The 24,708-nt window shown below is 44.0% G+C and overlaps 1 protein-coding gene across 1 annotated transcript; it reads right to left on the bottom strand.

Annotated features, from left to right (window-relative positions):
- Window positions 1–3,189: 3,189 nt before the first annotated feature.
- LOC132996182 (G-protein coupled receptor 26-like) lies at window positions 3,190–5,584 on the bottom strand. Its single transcript, XM_061066508.1, has 3 exons — window positions 4,914–5,584; window positions 4,693–4,806; window positions 3,190–3,427 (listed from the first exon to the last, which is right to left on the bottom strand). Exons 1-3 carry the CDS (start codon window positions 5,582–5,584, stop codon window positions 3,190–3,192), a joined length of 1,023 nt encoding a protein of 340 aa, XP_060922491.1.
- Between the last annotated feature and the right edge of the window lie 19,124 nt (window positions 5,585–24,708).

Raw genomic sequence — 24,708 nt, 5'->3', positions numbered from 1 at the left:
ACGCAGGGAGAGAGAGAGAGAGTGTGTGTGTGCAGAAACTCCCTCTGAGCCACTTTACTACAAACATTACGGTCAGCTATCAGGTTACAGAGGAAATGGCTGAGAGGTGAAGTGGGGATAATATCAACTGGAATTCTTCTCTCCCTGTTACAGTAGAATTAAAATTGGATTCAAAGATAAATATAATCATATAATACAAGTGTTAGCTCACTTTAGATCCTTGTTATTGACTCAATAGCCTCAACTATTGATTTATTGATTGATTATCGGGGCCTTCTTCAGTCACATGACACAGATTGTCCAATAGGAAGCTGTTAAAACCAAACTAAAACCTAATGATTAGCATTTACTATTATGAATATCAACAATAATCATAATACTTACATTATTATTAAGTTTGCCTGTACTTAATTGTGTTATTGATTTATATTTGTGGCTAAAAGTTTTGAAGTATCAGTGTGGGCTACCTTTGTTGTTCTTGAACCAAACTATATAAAGTTAAGTTCATAAAGTTCTATTACACTATCGCACCAATAAAATGCATTACTGCACTGCATATTAACAAAATACATACAGATATACAGTAGTTTCAAGAGTAGCTGTGGAATAAGTTATTTGATATTCATACATTCTCCTTTTTAGCAGTTTTAGCTGCTTTTAGAGCAAACTGCTCGATTTCCAGATGTAAATTCCTTCATTTAATGCTGCAAATAATTACTGTTGGTCTGTTTCCATGAGTCCAATCAGGCCGGAGTCATCACTGAGTCTGAATAAATTAGAATCACTAATCTTCCAAAAGGATCTTTGCCCCCTCGTTTTAATTACACTTGGCAATAACGGCGCCGCAGCAGAGATTGTGCTGTGACACCGCGGTCGTTCTTCATGCCACATATCATCTCCAATATAATTAGGGCCACGCTGAGGCAGAACACTGTGAGAAGCTGCTGGTGAAAGCGGATCCGAAAGAGTTATAGTGATAATGTTTCATGTATCCATTGATTTTTGGATATTGAGAATCGCCCACAATGTTTCTATAATCCTAGTTCTCCTCCTATTAGCGGTTAACTGCACCGTTTGAATGTAATGTTGTAAAAATCAAGTCTGAGGACATTCAACGGTTCCGTGAAAACATTCATATTTTTAATAGCTTAATAATTGACAGCTTTTTATTGCACATATTCCACTAACAGCTAATCACACTGTCAAAGAACAGCAAGTGGCTCACGGGAGGAAAAGTACATGTGAATAAAATACATCCAAAGAAACATTGATATCTCTTAGTATTGATATTTATAATAATAATCATCATGATAATAAAGCAGCTATTCTGGTTTAGAGCAGCTGAAGAAAGTCACATTTGCAAATCTGGCACAAACACAGAACAGTGTGTGTTTTAAAGCACTTTGAAAGCGTTTCCTATGCTACATCACGTTACCCCCCCCCCCAACCACCCTGCATCTATAAACAAAACGTTGTTCCTGTACAGTGCAAAATATAGAATAACATCATGTAAATATCCATTAGAAACGTTTTTCTCCGGTCAACTGGCAGAACAGAGCACAGTTGTACAAATGCATTTTCCCGGTTAAAGTGGACTATCTCTAGTACATTCAGTTACACTTTAACACACACACACACACACTTTAAAGGACGACTGGTGAGGCTGCGTTTTTATAACTGTCAGCAAAAAAAAACACATGAGAAGACTTCAAACCAGAGATGAGCTCATCCTGATGCAGCCATTCACTTTCCCATTGTTTAAAAATAATGTGGTAACTGCACATTATACTGGTTGTCTTGATATTTATGAAAAATGTGTGTCTTTTTGATAGTGTACTCTTTGAGCACTGCAGTAAGACAATGTGTTTTAAATGCGTATTTACTGCGATTTGTGGATTCTATTAACCCTTATTTTATTGAATTAAATTTTTATTTAAATGTTTTGATTCTGTTCTATTTCATTTAAGTTTGTTTCTTTTAAATAATGATTGCCTGAAATTTAAACTGTCTTTAATTTACTGTATTTAATGTGTATATTGACTATTTTTCTTCTTTAAGTGCTATAATACAATTGAAGGTATTGTCAAGTCTTCCAATTCTGCAGATTTGACTTTTCTTCAAGTAGAAAATGTTACTTTTACTTGAGTCGATTTTTGTCTATTTATTTGTACTTTTACCTAAAGTAAAACGTTTTAGGACTTCCTACGCTAACCTGTTATAACCTGTAACTAAATATATACTATTTACTCCTTATGTACAGAGTCCAGCTGAGAACATGTATCTAAAGACTTGGAGCTGCAGTCAGGCTGGAAACTTCTCATGACCCTTGCGGACAATAAGGAAAACGTGGACCCTCACCAGCCGCATCCTTTAACATCGCGGTGTACATGTTATTTGCCTTTGGCTCTTGTATCTATAGTAGCTCTGAGAGGATTAGACAAAGTGCATCAACATTCAGTGACTGACATGACACTGCAAAGTAGTCTAACGCGGTCAATACGGAAAAATGGCAACAATGTGCAGCAGCTGAGCCTCAACGCCGAAGAGCACATCCGTCCGGTGAAGCTACTTTCTCCAGAAGACGACGTAGTGTCCTCGGGGTTTTGGAGGAAAGACGAAGAAGATTCGTTACAAAGCGGTTGGTCCAGTTCGAAAAGGTGTCTTTTCTCTCCCAGAGTCTGGAGACGTCTCCGGCCGTGTGGTCCTTCATCTCCATCTTGAACCCATGTTTCATGGAATTGATTTGTCTGTGTGTGAATCTGCGTGTGTGGGGGTGGGATGGGGGGAGTTTTCCTGTGTGTTGATGAATTAAAGATCCCTTGTTTACCAATACTGTCTGAGGCCACATCATCCCTGTCGCTCCCTATCTGTCTCCCCCCCTCACCCATCTTGCCTTCCCCTCCGTTTCTCTGCCTGTTCATCCTCCCCCTCATTACTGTCTGTTCAATCTTCCCCACCCACCATCTTTCCGCCCCCCGCCCTCCTAACCCACAATCTGTCCCCTCCATCTAGTCTCGTCTCGCTTCCTTCTAATATCCTGTCCACTCCGTCTCTCTCTCTCTCTCTGTCTCTCTCTCTCTCTCCCTAATTCTTCGCCTCCGCCCATCCTCCTCTTCCTCCAAGAGGCAGCCTTTTCTGTTTCTCGGCCCCGCCGTGTGGCGTGCATCTGTCACGTCCGCACGTTCGCCATTAGCTGATCCTCTGGAGACAGTAGTCGTTCTCTGTGTCTAAAGAGCTGTTGTGGCCGGATGACGGGTACAGGTCGCGCCGGAGCAGCCTGTTGACGACGGACACCAGGACTTTCTTGTACTGCTGACGTAGGAGGGAGTAGGCGAAGGGGTCAGACGCAGCCTTGCTGTATGTGAGGCACTTACTGATGATTCCCCAGTGGCGGTTGACGTCCACAAAAGGTAGAAGCTCAGCCAACCTGAAGGGGCGGCAGCAGAAACAGGACTAAACAAAGTACCAGAGAAGACTCGGACACGTTAGGGACAGTATGACAATTAGAAGAGAGGATCAAAAGGGGGAAGGTCTTTCTATCTTTATTCCTGCTGTAAAAAAAAAAGCAGGAGATGATCTGTATATATATATATTTTTTTTTTTTTGTCCAGCCTTTCCTTCAAATAGTAAAAGCAGTCATTAGGCATGAGTCACTATAACGACCACCATATTTTCTAATGTGTAATTTAATTGATATTGTAAAAAAATGTATGCTCCTTCAACATATTTAGTTTAACACGATTTAAAACTGTTATGCATATATGTAAAAATTGAAATCCCTTAAAAAATAAAGCAAATAAAGCAAGAGTTTGTCTTTAATAACTGATTTAATTGTTTTCAAATCAAATCACTACACAAAACGTAAGGTGAGGAGATGGCAATTTAAATCTTCCTTTTACAACTTTGTACCTTTATTAGATTTGAACATAGGCATTTTTATCTTCCATAGCACAATAATTTGTTTACAAAAATGTGTATTTTTGTCATTTAATTGCTTTGTTAGATTTGTTTGAGCTTCCAGATTGTCACGTCCTTTCAGAGCATACTATGTGACAGGGTCAGTTGTTCTCTGTGAAGGCTGAGAGCTGTCAGGGGGAGATGATGTGTTCAAGTGCTCATGTAAAAGTAGAGAACAGATAAAACATGTTCAGGAATTCTGAGAATAATCAGATGTTTTGGCTTCAGCTGTCACTCAGACATGAAGGTAGGCCCGGTTCAGGGGGTTGATCCAATTATCGGGACACTTTCTCCCACTGATTGTGTGCTCCGTGTTCCCTGTCACACACCACACACCACACAACACACACTGTGCATCTGAAGCAGGCACATCTGGCTTCTCCCCTTTTCTCTGGGAGCCACTTTTTTGTTGTCTGTTGCCATGTTAAGTGTTTTTCCAGTGGAGGCAGCATGAGGCCTGTTTACATCGCCACAGTGCAGCTGACCAATGAGATGTGTCCAGGCTCAGATCAATGGTAACAATTCTGAGCATTAGGTCCAAATAAGCTGTGTGGTGTCAGGTGAGCTCACACACTGATGTGATTGTGCACTTCAGGTGTTGGATTGTCTTTAATCCGATAATGTGTGTGACAGATGAGTGTCTTTTTAAGTCTCTGCAATTACTCACAAGGTCATTACAAGCAAGGTCGTGCAGAAGTTTTGAATAAAAATGACATGATGCATGGTTGCACTTACCTTGTTATTACATAAGGAGCAAAGCAGATGATGAATGAGCCGATGAAGATGCTGATCTTCTTAGTGGCCCTTTGCTTTCTCCTCTTTTGCTCTGTTAAACATCTCTGCTTCACGCTGGAAACAGGAATGGGCGTTTAGTGTATTTGGCAAACAGCGTCAAAACTATATGCATATTGTGAGAGTTATATCAATAAACTTGTAAATGAGACATGCAACTGTACCTGGGGTGGATGTCGACCAGCAGGAAAAGAGTCTGCATGGTGATGATGTCGATCCTCTTGCAGTGGAACCTGGCGACTTTCAGCACCTTCAGGTAGGTGAAGCAGAGGATGAGCAGGGACAGCATGAAGCTGGTGGCGTGGAAAACCACCGTGAAGATCGTGAACTTAATCCTGTCGCTGCCCCGGTCCCTGGGCTGCAGGGTGCACGACGCGTACACGTCGCTGTAGTCGGCCCAGGAGAAGAGCAGCGCGGTGAGGGAGAAGGTGAAGGAGTGGAGCCAGGAGTAGACCACCATGATCAGCGCGTCCTTGTAGCGCATCTTAGTGGAGTAGCTCAGCGGGAAGACCACCGCGATCCAGCGGTCGATGCTGAGCGCGGCCATGCTCAACATGGTGTTGGCGGTGAGGAAAGTCTCCAGGAAGCTCACCGTGTGGCACACGCAGTCCCCGAAGGGCTGCTGGTTCCGCACGACCCCCACCAGGGTGGCGGGCATGTTGAGCACAGTGATGAGGATGTTGCAGAAGGACAAGTTCATGGTGAAGACCCCGGGCACCTGCCGGCGGATCTCGGTGCTGTGCACAAAACATAGCAGCACCAACAAGTTGGACAGAAGCGACACGACCGCGACCACGACGATGAACAAAGCGAAGATGATGTCAGCAAAGTCCATGTCTCACTCCGGACTGTCCACCCTCGGGTTACCTGCTGTGGACAATGCGCACTTGGAGACAACCATGTCCACGCGTCGCGCTCCTCTTCTCCAGCTTCTCATCCCAATCAGATCCGTCCGCGTCCTCTCCAGCGTCCCAAGAGGAGCTGTCCAGGGTGCTGAGGGTCGGGGTTAGGGTTAGGGTTAGGGTCAGGGTCAGGGTCAGGGTCAGGGTCAGGGTTAGGGTTAACGGCCGCCGCCACGCACACCCGCCGTCCAGGTGCAAGAGAAGGTAGAAAGCTGCGGTGCCAAGTGGAGATGTGCGTGTTCACTGCGCAGCCACATCCTGATCTGGACTGAGGAGGACCCGGGTGGAGGAGAGGCAGCGAGTCCACTGAAGGGAATGATCCCACCCAGAGCTGCAGGGACAACCTGTCCTACAGTCACAAAACACACTTCCGTCCCTACGTCCAACAAACTGGAGCATTCTAGGCAAATCCTCGTGTGTTTGATTTGGGTTGTGCGTAAATACGCGTCAATCCCCACGCATACTATAAGTTATTCACGTAGGAGTTTCTCGCGTCCCCCGCCCGCATTGATTCGACTCGGCTCGACATGTGGATGTGGAGGCAAAGGGAGAGAAGCATAGAAATCCAGGGGATGCGCTCTTGGATAATTGGAGACACGTCTGCCGTGGCCAAATGGTAGCAGGTGCACAGGCGCACCGGAGAGGAGGCAAAACGATCCCTGTCCCCAAATGAATTATTTATAGGCCGGTGGCCAATGTAGATTCACTGGTTGTTATTGGAAATGTGTGTCCGGGATGCAAAAATATACAGAGAGAGGATTGATGGTAGAATGTGACCTTTTCAAAAAAAAAAATAGCCGAGGAAGAAATAAAAGGGAATAGGGTAAATATCATTTTCTTTTCAGTCCATACTTTTAGATTTTGCTGAAGCAATCAAGTAGCTCAGCAACGTCAAAACAATATCACATTGCAATAAAATCACAACTAATCATGTACCAACACTGGGGGTTTGTCCCAGTAGCTGATTGTTTTGTATTTGTTGTAAATATGAGCTTCATTGCAGAATCCCAGTGTCAGATTTTATGGGATGTATAACCCTGAATATTTTACATAATTCCTTAGTGGTAGAAAAAACTCCAGCCACAGTTTATCTTTGTTCTCCGGGGGAAAAAAAATGAAATTTATTAAACACGAAAAGTAGATACAGTCCATTTTACACGTGTGTTTTTAGAATAATAATTTGGCTTACAAGTTTAATATAATCTGAGGAGGCTTTCTGGAAAGTAGATGGCTCACAAAAGGAACTACTTTCAGGTAAAATCATTGCTCTTGTTATGGTTACCAAAACTCTGATTTAACTGTTCCATAAGAAATTATGTTTCTTAAACATTAGCCACGAGCCTTTATAAATGGCTTGGTACCTGTAACCCAAACTTTTTGTTTATTATATGTAACTATATCCTCATATCATCCTGAGGCATCATCGTAGAAGAAAGAAAAATGATTTCACGATGAAAACAAAGCTCCAGTAAAATACACAAGTGCATGAAAATGTTACCTGATCCAAATTGGAGGAACATGCTCGATCTGGAGGCTTGTGCTTGTTACTGAGTCATGCCCACTTCTGGAGAAGTGTGTATAGACAGTGACTCACTGGGGTCAGACGCAGCCTGCAGGGCTTTTCTCTATCTTCTCTCGTTTGCACTCACTTCATCCTCCAACTTGTTATGAGGGTTGTGTTATGCTTGTTCCTGTATCCCCCCCCCCCCCCCCCCTTCCCCACATCCCCATCTCTTCCAATTAAGTGCTTGGTTTTATTTATTTAAGGACGACACACTGTCAGAGAATTTGCATCCCTCCGAGCCTGCTGCCGGCTTTTTCCCATCTCAGTGGAGTATTCAAAGTGAGTAGGTGAGTCATCATTAAATGCAGTTGAGGGAAACCCTGAGGCCAACTATCTTTAAAGTGACTGTCGACTAAAAGTGTCGCCGCTGATGAAAGCTTTTTCCCCATATGCTATATCCAGCGGTAATGAAGCTACTACAGCACCGAGGGGTGTGTTTTTCTGAGCGTGTGTTTTTCTCAGTGTGTGTGTGTGCAGGAGTGAGAGAGCCGGGGAGACAAAGCATCAGTGGGCGATGTCAGTCCCCTACAAACTAGAGATCAAATGCCTCGGAGGAAGCTACAGCTGGGCTCCTGGGGGAAAAGTGCAGAGCTATTTATAGGCCTGATGGGGTGTCACCTCCAATATTACTCTCAGCGCTGGTGTATTACCTAACCGAGGTATCAGAGCTTCAGAGCCACAAATGGGATCGCTTGGAGAGGGTGCTTTCATGTGAGCGGAGTAATCAGTTACTGCAGTTTTTAGGCGGCCGACAAAATGCCTCAAAGGCCCCGTGGCTGTTTAACAGAGTCGTTCAAGCAGAGAGGGGGAAAGATGCTGATCCTCGAAATGCACCAAACTACAAGTGATCATGAATCAGAGGCAGTTTAAAGAGAAGTAATTAATGCTCCTGATGTTAGAGTTGCAATTTAGATGTTGGTTAATCTCTTAATTATCTAATTCATCCAATCGGAGCCCAATTTATTTTATTGGGGGTTTTCTTTTATAGCTGAACTTATCTAATCATAGGTGGAAAAACAGGCTCATAACACACCTCAATAACATGTGTGTTATTGCCTGATCTAAATTAAACCGAGTAGCGCTCCATTCACAAACAGAGTAATAAATGTGTTGTCTTCAGGACCGGATCTTTACCGGCACCTCGTGACCTCGACCTGGTGACGGAGACGGTCCTGAAAGCTTTCGACTTCCCATTCGAACCCAGTGATCTCACGTAGAAGCAACTGACCTTCAACACACTAGTGTGATGTGAATCCCTGCGGAGATACCTGGTGTTTCACTCTGAGCTTGTACCTGCTCTAACGCCTGAGTTCAGGAGAGGAGCTCAGGGTCACGTGTTAAATAACTCTGTGATCGTGTGATTGGTGGGAGTCGTATACTGTGGTGGGTAACATGAGGCTTTTAGACCTGATCTTTAAAACTCTTCATCTGCTTTTAGCCACTGAAACTTTCGAAAATGGCCTGCGTGTGTGCATGGTAAATATATAATTCTGCGTTACTCAGCCTGTCTCTCTGCTCAGCAAACTTCAGGTGTGCATATAAATAGAATAGTCAAACTGCAGGTTTGCACCGAGCAGGACATCAATACATTGTGATCTCTTTATTTTCACACCGAACATAGTTACAGTACGACAGTCAAATCATGTTCCCTGACCACAAAGAAAACCAGTGGCTTGGATTCTGGGCCAAAAAATTATACAAGATCATCAAATCAATCAGATTATAACAACGATTGCATTTCCAAGTTTATATTTTCTGTTAATAGGTGCACAAACAAAATGGATTGTGGGTATTTCAGCTTTAAGTTTGCGGTTTCCCTTTTTTTTTGTCATCTGCCACCTTTCATAGGTTTTTATTGATCTTGCTTTCTTAGTTTTCTACTTGAATCAAAATAATAATCAATTAATCAAAATAAAGCTTGGACCATTTTACATGTTTTCGTCTGCGTTTGTTTGTGACTGGATGGATTACTAAGGATGCAGGATTGGTCAGGAAAGAGCATGAAAATAAATACTCTACGGCAACAAATTTTCCTATTAACATATCAATCAAATTCTATTATTTTACTTTTGACCGGGGGGAAAAAACACAGGAAGGGAGAGACGCAAGTGAGGGACCAATCTCCCAGGACGGTCAGAAGTGGAATTGATTATCATCAAAATAAGAATATTTATAACATTCAGGAGAAAAGACAGAGTTCGATATATTCATATAGTCATCGCTATATCAGAAAGTCAATATTTGGTTTGCAGAACCTGTCAATCACTGCAAATCTATTGTGATTATCTAGTGTTTGTAAATGTGCAAAAACTGGTGACGTCTTACTGCTGCTGTTATATGATTATATAAGCGTGAAGTGTTTATGATACGTTAATGGTTATTACAGGATGCCCGTTTTTTGTCGCTGTGGCAAAAACCCATCACGCCGTTATTAGCACTTCACCAAGCGGATGTGAGGAAGTGCTTACTTGAGAGACTGTGTTGATTTCATGCTGATCAGAGGTCAGCTCGTGCTGAGTGAGAATCAGGATTGAGATACGAACGGGGTCAGAAACAAGGTCAGAGGTCATTAACCTTTAAACGCTGCTGTGCTCAGATTCATACTCCAGTGATCCATCATGTGCCGATCAATATTTGATCCCGAGGTTGGAAATTCTTATCATAAAAACAACAGTCTGCGAATCAATCTGTCGAAGAGACAAGGCCACCTGAAGAGATGTGTATACCTTCACTCTCACAGAACAGACTGCGTGAGCGACAGCCTCTTCTTCACCTCGTGTTTACTTTGCTGGAGGATTCTGTCGTCACCCACGCTGGGCAGTAGCCAGCGAGGATCAAAAAAAAAAAAATAGGACGTGGGCCCGTTGTGAATGACAGCTCAGGATTTTGTTTACAGGGTTAGTAGTGCTGTGACAGATGGGCCTCCTCCACACGTCTCGTACTGGAACCACACAGGAACCCTGCTGAGCTCAAACATCTGCCACACGCGTGTTGATGCTCCACGGTTTGACCGGTGATGACAGCTGAAGACGAGTGAGAGGACGTGTTGCACATTTAGAAAAAGCTTGAGGAATGTAAATAAGACGTGAACGCCTGTTTATCTCATTTCATACTGTAGGAGGTGAATCCTCACGTTGCCTTGACGACTCCCTCTGATTATCATCACCTTCAAAACAAAAAACATAAGTGCTACACATGATGTTTCTGTTTAATTATAATACATTTACATATGTTTTTAATCTTTTATATGTTTGATTTGAGGTTTTAATGTTCTTTTATTGTTTCTTTATCTGTTTTGTTTTACTGCATTGCTGAATTATGATCTGTTTTTTATGTATTCTATGGCATAACAGATTAAAGCCTTCATTAACTCAAATTGTATCTATAATAGAAATATCGGCTCATATATTGAGGTTACTGAGTTCTCATATGATTAATAAGTCTTCAGAAACATCATGTTAATTTGCATTATATATTTATGTGACCGATTGATTGACTGACATTTCAGGCTCAAACTCACAAAGTCCACATATATAAAGACAAAAATCCGCTTGCAACAAAAGTCTGTTTTCCCCGACACCTGATATGACACGTTGTTTAAGAAAAGAAAAATCCAGGCTCAAGCGCTGCTGGTCGGCAAACAACAGGAGAATAGCTTTCATGAGCCCAGTGCAGCTGCCACAGGTAGAGAGCGGGGCAAGACTCGCGGTGAGTCACGTTCCCATGGCAACGTCTCAGTCGGAGAAGTTATCGCAGCATCTTCGGCTCTCAATGTGGATGTAAATATCATTTACACGGGGCTGCTATTGTCATCCGAGGAGATTATGAAGCATCTGTTATCTGCTGCTTCTTCTTTTCTTTTTATACATTACACACTGAAAGAAGTGCACGGAAAGTATTTGGTGTTAACGCACAACAACACTTATTCCAGCAGCTTTCAGAGGCTTAACCGCCGGGTCGTGACTTGCGTGTGCCAGGGACATTTCTCATGGTCCTCTCTCATCTGTCTCATAAGCCAGTGGTATCTCCCACCATCAGATAGCCCCCACTTCTATCGAATCAGAATGGTCTGGTCCTCCGCAGGTGTCCAAAGCTCTGTCAAACCCTGTGCTTTGTTCACGATGAGCCGTCCTTTTATCTGCAGACCCAAAGGAGGCGCAGGGGAGATAGCCGGTGGTGAGGAGGAGGCAGAAATAGATTGCTTTGACCCAGTGAGGACAGAGCGTGTAAAGCCACATTTGAAAGGACCCCTTTAGTATTTTATTAATGACCTGGTGGGTCATCCCCTGCCTGTTCTATTGATTCCTTCATCAATCCTTTCATGGAGTCAAAGAGTTTCCCTACAAGGCTTTGAAAACTGGCGGCCGAGCTGGAATGCTTCTGGAAGAGACAGGAGGAGGATCAGTGCAGGAGTTCAGCATTGTTTTCAAACTGCCGGCTCCAGTATTTGAGTTGGGTTTCGAAGAACATTCCTGTGACTTGAACCGAGGAAACTGTTGCAGCTGAGGAGGGTTCACGGCCACAGAACAAGAGGAAACTGAGGGAGAGAGGGGGAGAGAGAGAGAGAGAGAGACTGTAACCTGAGTCTGAGTGGAACAGATTGACAGAGCGCCGCTAAGCACATTGAGCAGACGCACCGGCATTCATTATCATTAAGCGACAGGAGCGCTTTGAAGCCAACAGGGGCTCCGGTGGGCAGACAAAAGCAGGCCAGCAGGCACATGATGGAGCATTATGGCTTCTGTAGCCAGCTATGACAGGAACCTGGTAAAAAAAAGAAAAGGTGCAGGCTCACCGGAGAAGAGGAAAAGCACTTAACAAGCCGTTTAGAGGGAGGCCGCAATCAGGCCTGGAGACTCTGAAATGTAGTTAACGAGTTTCAGTGCATACAAAATGTATTCTGCATATTCAGAATCAAATATACATAATTTGCTCAGGATTGCATTTCATCGAATGAGCTAAATCATCGCTAATATTAACAATTATACAAATGGAGCAGATGATACTTCCTGTTAAGTCCATTACAGCAACAGAACGATTAAGATCATGAAATTATTATCTTCCATTGCGATAGAAGGATACAGTGATAATAAGACAAATAAAATGAAAGTCTAACACCTTATGGAACCACAATTAAACTTGGAATGTTTAAGAAAGTGGGGGAAAATCTCTCATGCAGCTCCACATCAAAATTTAATAGGTTCTTTACGAACTCAAACTGCATTTTTACATCAGCTCTTATGTCATCTTGCTCCAGAACAAACAAATAAATAAATGAACAGGGTTGACAACATAACCTCCTCGAGCACTGCGGTTAAAATGGTTGCAACAAAAGTCAAGCTTAGGCAAAACAAAATGGCAAAATCCAGGCTCCATTTTTTTGCCTGAGTGAAAATGTAAAGTCTTAGAATTGCCTCCTTCTCTTCTGGCTCTTCTTCCTCTCTTCACACGGGTTGAAAGTTAGAATCCTCAGTGTAGCGGTTGGCACACCCCCGCCCCTGCCCGCCTCGCTCTTACTCATCCTCGTCTAACCTTTCCTTTGATCCGGCAGCCTTAAGGACAAGACCGTCCCCCCCTCCACCACCACCACCACCACCACAGAACAGGCTGCATCCAAAAGCATCTGCCTGCTCCAGACATCCCTCGGTCTGGGATACGTGCTCCCAGAGGTGTGGACCACACTCTAGTGACTCATGATAAATACGTTGCATGAGTCATGAAGGACCGAGCATGAAAAACAGTCGGTACACAGACCGGAAACGAACCAGAGCCACCTTGTGCTTTGTGACACAGCTGGCACACACAGTCATTTGGTATTTATATGGATCTAAAGGCTGATGAGAGGAAAGCTGAAGCCATTAGCTTCCCTCCAATTTGTTTAAAGATAAGGAGTTTTCTTTTTCTTGGACATTATCACGGTTTTCCCAGCGGATACGTCAAGGCTCTTGAAGAAACAAAGGAGACACATTAATGGGTCCGATATCTATGAGTGTGTAATATTTGGTTCGGCTTAATTAATGTAAGGGGCCTTGAGAACCACTCTAGATTTTGCTGCTGCTGCTGTTGCCTGGCACGGTCAAATTTGCTTTTAAACAATCCTTTACAGTATAACAACACTGATCACCAGTTCAGCAGGGAGAAGAAACTTGTAAAAATACCAGGTTATAAACAAGCAGTGAAAGCAGCAAATAAGATGAATCTATGGTTTAGTATTTGGCCATTTATTTGGATGACTGCTTGAGATTATCCCAAAAGAAAGGACGCCATTAATAGAAACTGAAATGGCTTTTATTGAAAGCAGTACAACTAAATTAGAGGTTTTACTCCTGAAAGAAAGTTTAAAAAGGCAACAAAAGCCTCTGAAGCTTTCATGAAGATGTGAAAACTGAGTGAAATCCTTTGTGTGGGCTGCAGCTCTGTATCAGTCAGGAAATCCATCTGTCACGGCTCGGAACAAAGAGGTGACAAAGTGAGGTCCAGCACGTGGAGCCTTGCACGGGGGGGGTTCATTAATTAATCATCAATTCAGATACATTTCTCACAAATCAGTGTGATTTAAGGGATTCAGCGGCCGGGAGCAGCCAATCGATCACTGCCCTGGGAACACGGCGGCGTCACATCTTGCAGCCTGTCAACGCAGGATTGATGCCGCCACACACTGGCAGTGGTCATTACTCTTTTAGTGTGGCCCATGCAGTATTAACAAGTGTTACATAACCCTAATCAAAGAAGTAAAGTGAGGCTCTGAGCAAACCTCCACAAGCAGCCAGCAATTTCTCGTTAATCTTTAATTAAGCATAAGGTGCAGCTTTGATTCCTCCTTTCTCGACGGGGGCTATTTCGAGCCGCCGTCGCCCACTCTCCCCCTCTCTGGGGAGGCAGGGGGGGGGGCAGGGGGAGTCTTATAGAGCAGAGTGGAGGCTGCTAAACATTCCTGTCAAGGAGCAGCTTAGACCGAGGGAAGCCGCTCGAAGGTTCTCTGGACGTGCACGGTGCTGATGACAGTGCGGGACACAGGATGTTTAAGATTAAGATTAATATACATTTATTTGTCCCAAACACATGCACAGACATGCAATTGTAGGGAAAGTTAACCTCTGCTTTTAACCCATCTGGTGCAGGACACACAGAGCAGTGAGCAGCCGTGTATGGCGCCCGGGGAGCAGATGTTGGGGGAGTAAGGTGCCTTGCTCAGGGGCACTAGACAGGGTAGGGAGAATCCTCTTGGATTTTTGGACAGATCAATCCAGGTTCGTCTCTTTGTTGTTTCTCCGTGGAGTCGAACCAGAGACGAACCAGAGACCTTTTCTGCCCGTAGCCCTAGTTTCTGCCACTAGTCCACCGCCTCTCTGTGCTTCAGGAGCTCGCTGCCATGTTAAAGATTTAGAGGAAGGAGGATGAACAATAGAACTTATACAGTTAAACCAAACCAAAACAGGAAGTACTGCATTTTACATGTACTCTGGTACTTTGGGGATTTTGCTGCCGCCACAGATATACATGTGTGCTAAAAATAAAACCATGTACCTCAGCATTGTCATTGCATTCACATATCTCCCATGGCAGCATGATGACGACACAGAACTATAATAATCTCAATCCGCGGCACTAAGGCTCATAGGGTGAGCGTCTTACACATGAAAATGTCACTGGCCTGTTTAAATGTAATATAACTGGAAACGATGGTAACTTATGGTACTCAGCACGTAGAGCACATACCTCCACCGGGGCTCATCACTCCTACACATGGTTGTCTAGTTCTTATAATAGAAATATAGAAACTAAACCAGGTGACACATTTCTTATAGTTTGAGCCGTGCATGAAGTGAAATGTGACAACTGGTTTATGTTGATGTGATTGAATTAATTTCCTTCACGTGTGTAGAATCAGGTTTCCCTGAATACACACCGCAGCAGTCACCACGTCTGTGTGTTTGTTGTCCTCTGCCCGGCCACATGCATCTGTCTGACTGTTTAACTTCTCCTTATTGGCTGCCAGCGGTGCTTTACCACCACGCAAACACACACGGCTAATACAACACTGTATTTGTAGCGGCTTGTGCTTGACGACAGCTAAATTTCCTGCACTGTTCAAACACAGGTTTATGTGAATCCATAACGTGGTGTCACGGGGATTGGACAACACACGACTGGGTAATGTGTTTTTCTCCGGGCGGCATCAGACGCAGCGAGTGTGGCTGTCAAGGCAGAGAGATGCAATCGGTTGAGCTGCTTTCTATGTCATCTGGGTCACCTTAGCCCGTCGCCCATGGCAACGACACCCCCCTCGGCCTGCCTCTATGGTTACCCCAATTTTCACTTCACATCTGAGCTGCTCTCCTGTCGGCCGGATGCAGCTTCTTTAATCACTTCGGCAAGTTTGTGAAGAGCTGGATGCTCACAGCACTTCAACGTTCCTATTGGCTCAAGGTGTGATGCCACGGTAACAGTGAAAGAGGGGATTTGTATGTTAAGGTCCCTCATGAGCCCCTTGTGCCTCAAATTTAATAAGATATTATATTTTTAAAGATATATCTAAGAGCAAAATAGGCAGTCAACACCATATCTGAGTATTTCCACCTTAATACTGAAGTAAATAAATGCCTCAGAATTCAAGAATTAGATTGACGCCTCATCATATATTAATTCAGTGGATCAGCTCCCGAGTGTCAAAGTCTGAGTGTCTTTCAGTTGAGGTTTAATATATGAAACCGACCGGTAAATATGGAGGTTTCTACTTTGCATGAAAGCATAAGCTGCGCTCTAATTTTAACTCTATGTAAATTGGAGTGTATTGGGCAGATGCCAGTGCACGGCCCATGTGTGCGTGTCGTGTATTTCCAGCTCCGTGTTGAGAAGAAGCGCCTTCCGTGCTTGGCAGTTCTCCACCGGCGATGGCACGACGCTAAAACTCTCTGTGTTTTATGTGCCGAATGGTGAAATGTCACATTTCCAAACAAACCTCCCTTCGCCATTCTTCCCCTTTCTCTCTCTGCCGGGGCGCAGGACAGTTGACACAATCCACAAACCGAGGGAGGACCGAGTGTGACAGCCGAGTGTAACACTCTTATCTCCGAGCACCACCACGTTCTGAGGCACTCAGGTGACGTGGAAGGTCGAGGCAGAGGGTGATGGAGGAGGACGGGTGGGTGGGTGGCTGGGTTAGGGGGGGGGCGACTGCAGGTACAATGCGACACTCTGTGAGACGTACAGTACACCAAACACACTCAGACTTCTCGGCTATCTGCTGTGACCATCCGCTCGCCACCTCCGAGTTATTGATCGAGAGTCTGGCTGAAAATATCACCCTGGACTTATCAGAGCCCAAGTGGGAGATGAGAGGATCAGAGATGAGTTCTCTCTTCTTTTAACTTTTAATGAATGGATGGAAGGACGGACTACCGATGGCCGGACAAAGGAATGGATGGATTGATGGATGAAGGGTGGATTTCTTACAAACACTACCAGGACCCTAATGAAAACAAACAGTTTGAAGAACGTCTCCTGACCACTTCGGTACATTAACACACACAACGTCATCACAACAAATCCCACAGTGACTCACTGAGAACTGATGTATATTTGATAGTAGAGAGTCAGATTCAGTGAGTAAGCTCCTGTCCTACAGCAGCCATTCAGTTTTAATGAGGCTCAAAAGTAATGAAACAGACTTGAGGCTGAAAATCACCTGGTTTTAGTGACAACTGAAGAATTACAGCTATTTATATGTGAGGTAATCAGCAGAGATAGTTTTCCATCCTCAACTAAAGAGGTCAAGTTCCTCATGGCTGAAGTTTTGTGAAATGAGAAGCTCGCATCTGTCACTATGGCTGTTTTCAGAAATGAGTGCTGGAAAGTTGAACATAGCATTTCACACGTGAAGAACACAGCAGGAGACATGTTCACAACAACAGGAGAATGTCCAGAACATTCAGGCGACGGCTGGCGCCTGAGGAGAACATGCAGGAGGTGGAACATAACGTATAATTCCAATTTTCAACAGCACATTGACAAAGGCGTCAGATCTCTATCACCAAAACATCTTCGACAGTGTCTTCTAGGTGTACGGCTCCTCTATTTATATCCAGAGTTATTTGTATCTGTACAGTTTGGCGTCTATCGCACATTAGAAATGTAATCAACACGTCCACTCACTCACTGTGAATTTTACCAGGGGGGGGGGGTCAGGCAGGAAAAGTTCCAGAAAGTATCTGGAGCAACTGACTCATCACATTCAGCCCCTTTTCAGGAAAGAACCTGGACTTCAGTGCACGTCTGTGTGAAATCCAGGGTTGTTTACAAACTGACAAAGAATGATAAAAAAGGTAAATCTGCCCCCCCGTTGTCAGCTCAAGAACAGAAATCCTGTCAGGCAAGAGCTTCATAGAGCTGTAGATCCCTGCATGAATAAACACAAACAATAATGCACTGAAACAGCCTCTATACCTCCAGAAGAAAAACCGCCACATGAGTTAAAACCGAGGAGACAAAGAGGAATCTCTCGCACAGACAACAGACAAACAAAGGAATTCATGGCGGTGACAGCTGTCAGGGCCCAAGTCCTACACGGAACGGGACTTCTGTTCAGCAGAAAAGAAGAATGTCTCAGAGAAGCTGCATTACATCAAACCCCACGGTGCCACCATGAATAAAGCATGAGGCAAACACGGGGGAAAGTTGTTGGCTTGGGCGAACACATGCAGCCACTTCTCCCCTGACCTAGATTTTTTTTTTTCCGGCATGGAAAGTCATTTTGTCCGTCGCGCTGATGATGTGTTCCCCTCGGTCCGGGCGAGGCAGACACGTTCAGTGCATTAGTGGGAAACGCGTGTAGCTACTGCTCAGTATCAGACGTTGTGCAAGAGAGATAAGGATCCTGTTATCAGCATGTAAATTCAACTGAACACAGAGCAATCCAAGTCTGCAGCTATTTCAAACTGTAATAAAGATCTTAAACAAGTATTAAACGAAGAGAAGAGAGTGGATTTAATGTGTTTACCATAAAGGAAGTATTTGATTTATATTGAGCTCTTATTTTCTTCTCTCCCTTTCTTACTTTAAGCTCCTTTTTGAATCGCTGAGCTGACTTGGCCTTTGTATTACGCTTTGGACAAATAAACTTGAAACTGAAACTTGACATTTGTGTTATTAAAGGCTCTTATTTTTCTGTAGATTCCTTGGAGCGACCTGGGGCCGATGGTTGGTAACTGGTTTTCCGTCTGATTCGACGTCATCTGGACGATGGATTTCTAGCAATTTAGGAATTATAGCCTTCAACACGCCTGTTATATAATAACACTTCAGTTATTACTCTATGCAGCTGATGTAAAAAACACAGGGTCTCAAGCAGCGGTGCGAGGCGGACACAAGCAGTCAAAATGACATCTTATCGAACGTTGTGGTCAGGGAGGGCTGGGGGTCGAAAGGTCACGACAAGCGCTATCTGCAAGTGTGTGTGGGTGGGGCGGGGGTGGGTGGGGGTGTTGGGTGAACGTCACACGCCTCCGCAGTGAAATGTAGGGCAGCAGGTCGATTGGAGCAGATGATCTTTGCAGACCAGGAGTATTTTCATGAATCGATTGCCTTCAGGAGGCGTAATGACACGGGGGAGGGTGGGTGGGGGGGAGGTGGGTGCACCAGGGCGGGGGGGGGGGGGGAGAAATGACTTTAACAGCTCATTAAAACCCACACATGTTCATGTTATGACCGGTCGCCACCTTTACACTGTTTCGCTCGCAGCTCTTCTGTAGATGTAGATCATTTAGGTCGACGTGGCCTTTTGTCACAGGTGAAAAAGGATCATCTTTAATTTATCTCATCAACTCTCAACTCATCTTGGCTTTTTGGTAATAAATGCTCATAATATTGTAGTTTATCGTATCATATTTCATGGTATCATATCTTATTAGGTCTGTATATGGTCCAGGCTGTTGGTTAATAAATGCTTATTGTATCTTATCTCATCAGAGCTTTTTTTTGCTTTAGGCTTTTCGTTCCTTGTTCAATAAATACAAAAGTATCTACATCGATATTCAGTGACAAAGCCGTTGAGCTCCAGGGGGACACGGGGGGCTTCCAATCTCCTAACTAACCTCAGGGTTTCCCTTCTGACTAATGTATTGATTTTACACAGGGAACCGGGAAAAGGAGGAGAGGCTGAGACAGCTCCAACTGGATTCATTCCCGTTTCATTGATATTGACCATGTTGACTTGAATGTGTTTTCTTGACATGGATGCAGCTGTTTTTAAAGAGTTAGTTCGACTAAATCACAGATTACTTCAGCCAGTTGATTGATAAGTTCCAAACGATGGAAGCCTGATACAGGTTTTTCTGCACCAAATTACTCACTCTCATAAATAGCAAGCCTAATTTTTCTTCATCAAGATTCATGAATAATTCTCTAAGGAATAAACAAAAATGTTTGAAAATACCCTTTGGTGTCATGTTAGAGAAAGACAAAACAAATTCCTTCTTGGTTCCCCTGATCTGGATCCACAACAAAATCGTATGGGTTCATCCCCGAACTAAACCACATCCTTCCACTAAGTTTCATTGAAATCCATCCAGTTGGGTTTTGAATAATAGACAAAAGGAAAGGAACAGCTCCTTGGCAGAGGTAATAAAGTCTGTCACGTAAACAAACAAACCCCTGAAGAGGCTCATTGCTCCTCTCATCGCCCCGGCTGTGGTCCGCGGGTGGGCTTTTATCATCTCTGACATTCGAGCCACAGGGGCGTCAGCGAACCGTGTTCCAGAGACACAGTGGTGAGCGCTCGTCCAGAGGGGACGCCACACAGCTCGTCCAGCTCACCCCTCAACTCCTGCCAACAAATAATTAATGCCGCTAACATTTACTTCCCTCAAAAGGCCGCCCTCTCTTCTTCCACTGCCCCGTCTGTGAACCCTGAGGCAGCGGCCTGCATGCCCTGCATTAAATGTACAAGTGTAGAGGTGTAAATATGGAGAAACTATAAAAGTATGGATGTAGTTGATGGAAAAGTTGAAATGGTCAGACGTCATAAGCTTTAAACAAACACAAAGATGTTGCTCAGCCTCCACTTTAATATACAGTGAGAACAGATTGTTGACCTTTACAAAATTATGCTTCTTAAATAGGAGCAAAAAGAAAAAGAAGCACTCAGTCCCCAGCAGTGAAACCTGAAGCAGCATCATATTTTGGCAGCTTCACGCAGAATTCAAAAGGACACTGGGAAAAAACCTTGATTCCCAGAAATGATGTAATATCCTGTCAGTACGTCTTACACAGCTCCGACTAAATCCTCCTTTTCTTCTCTGAGCTGCTGCAGGAGTTATTTCTCTACAGCAGGTTAGTCCATTGATGGACAGAGCTCTTACTGTTAATTAAAATATAGTAGCTCATTGTAGAAGTAATTCTTTTGTTAAAAATAACTGAATAAAAACGTTAAATTAGTGTTCATGAGGATTGACTGAATACAAAAGCTTCAAGTTTCATCTTCTTCAGTGGTCTGGTCGAGGGTCGGAGGTCATCGGCTCCGTGGGCGAAGGCACAGAGCTCAGCCTGCAGGGGGCAGCCCTGAGCGTGGTGGGCGTGAAACCAGCAGGGACGAGTTTTCAGGGCGCCGGGAGCAACAGGCTTCCTCTTGGCGTCGGACCTGAGCGTGTTCCCGTCCCGCCAGTCCCTGATCCGCACCCTCCCCCCTTCCACTGAGAGAGAAGGGACGACAGGAAGTTTCAAGAGCTTTTCAGAATCAAGTGCAGGAGTTTAAATGAGAAAACGTAGACCTTGGCTACACTATTGTACATATTTTTTTGAATGGATGTTTTCCCCTCGGTTTTCAAACTAACCTCAGTCCACAGTGACCTTCGTTTTTACAAAATATCTCCAGACGAGAACACAAATTACTACAAATGCTCCAACAGGCATGCCGAGTCAGTAGAGGGCAAAAAGGTTAAATCTCCTTTTAGTAACTTAAAATGCTTTTCGTGTTTGAACAAGAGGCACAAACCTAAAAGAAAAAGTTTTGCAACATATCCACATGAGTGTCAACAGAGCCTGACTATCCCTGAATATTCCAGTTATTCTCTGGGTACTGAAAAATATGTTATTCTTGTGAACTGGTATTTGTAACTATTAATGACTATGTAAAGATTGACGATATGACAGCTGCCTAAAAGTTGAGCTTAACAGTGTATCGCCACCTTGTGGCTGGCTGCTGTAAAGGTCATAAACCCTGTCACATCCATGTTTGTGGATGGGACATGGACCAATATAAAAAGCCAAAAGACACATTAAACTATATTTTTCCAGTAAGTTTGGTTTGGAAATGTATATTTTTCATGCCAGATGCGGAGAAGTGTGGCTTCAGACTACCTCTGAAGACCTGATGGTTGTTCTTGAGCAGCGTCTGAAGGCCTCCGCACTCCTTCTTTAGGAGCTGCAGGGTTTCCTGCTCCAGCAGCCCGGCCACCTCGCCCACTGAGAGGCTGCCTGAGGAAAGGAAGGAAGGAAAAGGATGAAAGTCAGGTGGGACAAAAGAAACACCTCAGTCAGTGTCGTTTAATCTGAAGTGTGAAGTGTGCTCAATTAAAGCTGCTCAAACAAGCTGTCAGAGCGACCAGCATGCATTTCACCGCTGCATCTTCCACTATCCGCTTCCAGTGCATGACTCATAGTCGTCACTCCTGCTCTGGGACAGTTATTTTAGATACCAGAGAGCAAATACGAAAGGGGGGATAGTGAGAAAATGTCCTATACGCTCTGAGTTTAGTGAATTTTCAGCAGATAATAACAAAAAGTTTCCCTTTTGTGTTCACGGCACGCGTCTGTGGGCTTCGTCTCATCACGAGATTCTCCGGCTTTACCCTTTTTCCCCCCAGAGGAGAATTCAATCAGCGCTGACCTTTGGTTCGCACAAATGACAATCTCCCTCCTCTTTCCTTTGACATATTGGAGAGGGACGCACCGCGGGATCTCTAACGCTCGCTGCTTTGTGCTGTGCCACAACAATATTTGACCCAAATCCGCAGACATCTTAATGTGATCTTCGTCGTGCTTTTACACCAAATCTCTGATGGCACCTCAGACAATTCCTGTCGGTTTAAGAGCTCAGTGGAGACGAGACGCTGTCAATTTGAAATGTATGAAGTCTGAACATCTGATCGAAGCTGACTTGGTTCAATTTAGCTGTTTTCTGAACAAGAGCTTGATGTTTTTCCGCATTTCTGCCACAGAAATTCATCAAAAATAAAAACACGTTCTGCACCAGAATACATCCAAAATTCAGCCGCTCAAGATGCCGACTTGATCCCCAACAACCGCAACACACTCCCACATTCGCAGGCGCCGCAGCAGCCAAACGCAGCCGTGTGCTGCGAGTGTGAAACTGGGCAGACTGCCCCCCCCCCCCACAGCCCAGACGCCAGGGAGCTCCGGGCCCTAATATAATATCAATACAGCGTTTAAAGCTGCCCTTTGCTGCCTGCAATGTTAATGGGGATTAATGGGAGAAGGGCAGTATTGATGGAGGAGACTCTGTTTGGACTCAGACCCGGCACAGATGATTATTAATGGCTCGGCTTGAGGTAGAGTTTTGACATGTTTAAGCTTGAATACCTGCCCCCTCCCCCCCCCCCAACAAGTGTGAAACGTGGCCAGCGACTGATTGCTTGTTGTGGAGGACAGTTTTTGCTGCTCGAGCCGTTTCAGAATCAGGCTGAGTGGAGGGAAATCAGCTCAGAAGATGCTGAGAGGTGAAAAAAAACATCTGAAGGGATCACAAGTGTAATACAGGTTCACTCGTGCTCCCATCATATTTTATTTTTAAACTTGGATATGCTTATAAATAGAAAGTAGAACAGTATATATAGAAATCTTTACCTTACGTACTTTTTACTCCATTACATATATCCGCAAATACCTGTGCTTTCTATTCCTTTACACAGGAGCATTGTGTTATATGTTAATATTGTTTTTTAAATATTTTAAAAGATAATGAATAATGAGGGAGGGGGGATTGATGCACTGATCTAATCAGAACGAGCATCTGAGCAGAAGAATTACTTGTGAAGACCACCACTGAGATTTAGTCATAATTACGGATTAGATTGTTGCATTAGGGAGTAGGTTACACCCAGCAAGTACTTTTAATTCTTTAAATACATTTAAGAGCAAGTACATACTTGAGTTAATGAGGTACTGTGTACTGGAGAACATCCTCCACTTCTACACTATTACAGGATTAGAGTATTATAAGTGAGGCGTAATAATCCTAAAGCAGGTGTGAGGATGAGAATGACAGAGGTGATGATGAAGCACAGATTACTGCGAGGACTTCTGGAGGTTTCCAACCCTCAGATGATTTTTTAGCTCCGTGGAGCTTCAGTGTTGTGCGACACCTACTTTCCTTCTCAGCACGATTACATAACGACGCAAGCTCAGTCAGCAGAACAGCGCCCATGAATTAATAACCCGACTCACAGCTGCAGCAGCAAGATTCACATATTCACACTTTTAACTGCTGTAGAGTCGGGTGAGCTGTGAAGCATTTTAACTTCAGAACACAGACTTCAGTGTGATGTAATGTTAAAGCCCTCAAAAAGCCCATTCACTACGCTTAGAATAATCCTTTCAATTTCAATAGGGCCTCCCACCGCAGGTGCTCGGGCCCTAACTAGGGCTACGTTGTAGCACTAACGGGCCCAAGCACACCGCCATTTCAAGTCTGTTGCGGTCAGGGAAGAGAGAGCGTTCGATGACCAGCGCTCGTCTCGGCAATGCATGCGTTTTGAGTTCTGCGGCAAGAAGAAACACTTCACTTCCTGTAGCCAGCCGGTGGCGCTGTGATTTTAAGTCATGATTTCTTAGTAGATGTCATCAGGTCACTACTCTTGTTTTACCTGGCTAGTTTGGACTTGATTGAACCAAATATGTCTGAGATACAGATGCTTGTGTTTTTATGGCGTGTAATCAAAGTCTGACGCCAGGCCACGGTCACACAGTGTAACGTACATGTTAAATATTCTCCTTTTACCCTCAATCATGAACTAAAGTTATCTATCAACATAAATTGTCAAACATCTGTAAGTGTAACTGAGCTTCCAACACATTCAAACTGTGTGAACGACCTCCTTAACCCTGTGAAAGAAAATGGGGTCCTTGGTCAAACCATGGTCTTTCACTGTCCTCTAGTGACTTAATATTGCAGTACAGCTAAATTGGAATCCTTTTTTGCTGACCAAACTTTGACGCAACGCCACGGTCACAGGCTCTGACGAAAAGTTGATTTTTTTGATAACTCGTCTAAATTTTAAGTTGATCTGATTAAAGCCCTAATACAAACAGTTCACCTCTGGGTCTCCCAAATGCAGTGATTCTCAAACCGTGTCGCAACCGGGAGGGGAAATGTTGAGCCATTTTGCCACGCCCATTTCAAAATACTCCAGAATACGTAAATTTCCACCACTTTCTAATTTACTGCAAAGTTTAGCAACTTTTTGAGCATGGGAAAGA

This window comes from Limanda limanda, chromosome 22, assembly GCF_963576545.1.
Source record: "Limanda limanda chromosome 22, fLimLim1.1, whole genome shotgun sequence".
NCBI classification, from domain to species: Eukaryota; Metazoa; Chordata; class Actinopteri; order Pleuronectiformes; family Pleuronectidae; genus Limanda; species Limanda limanda.
Note: the sequence above shows the minus strand (reverse complement) of the source record. Positions and strands in the feature narration are given on the sequence as shown.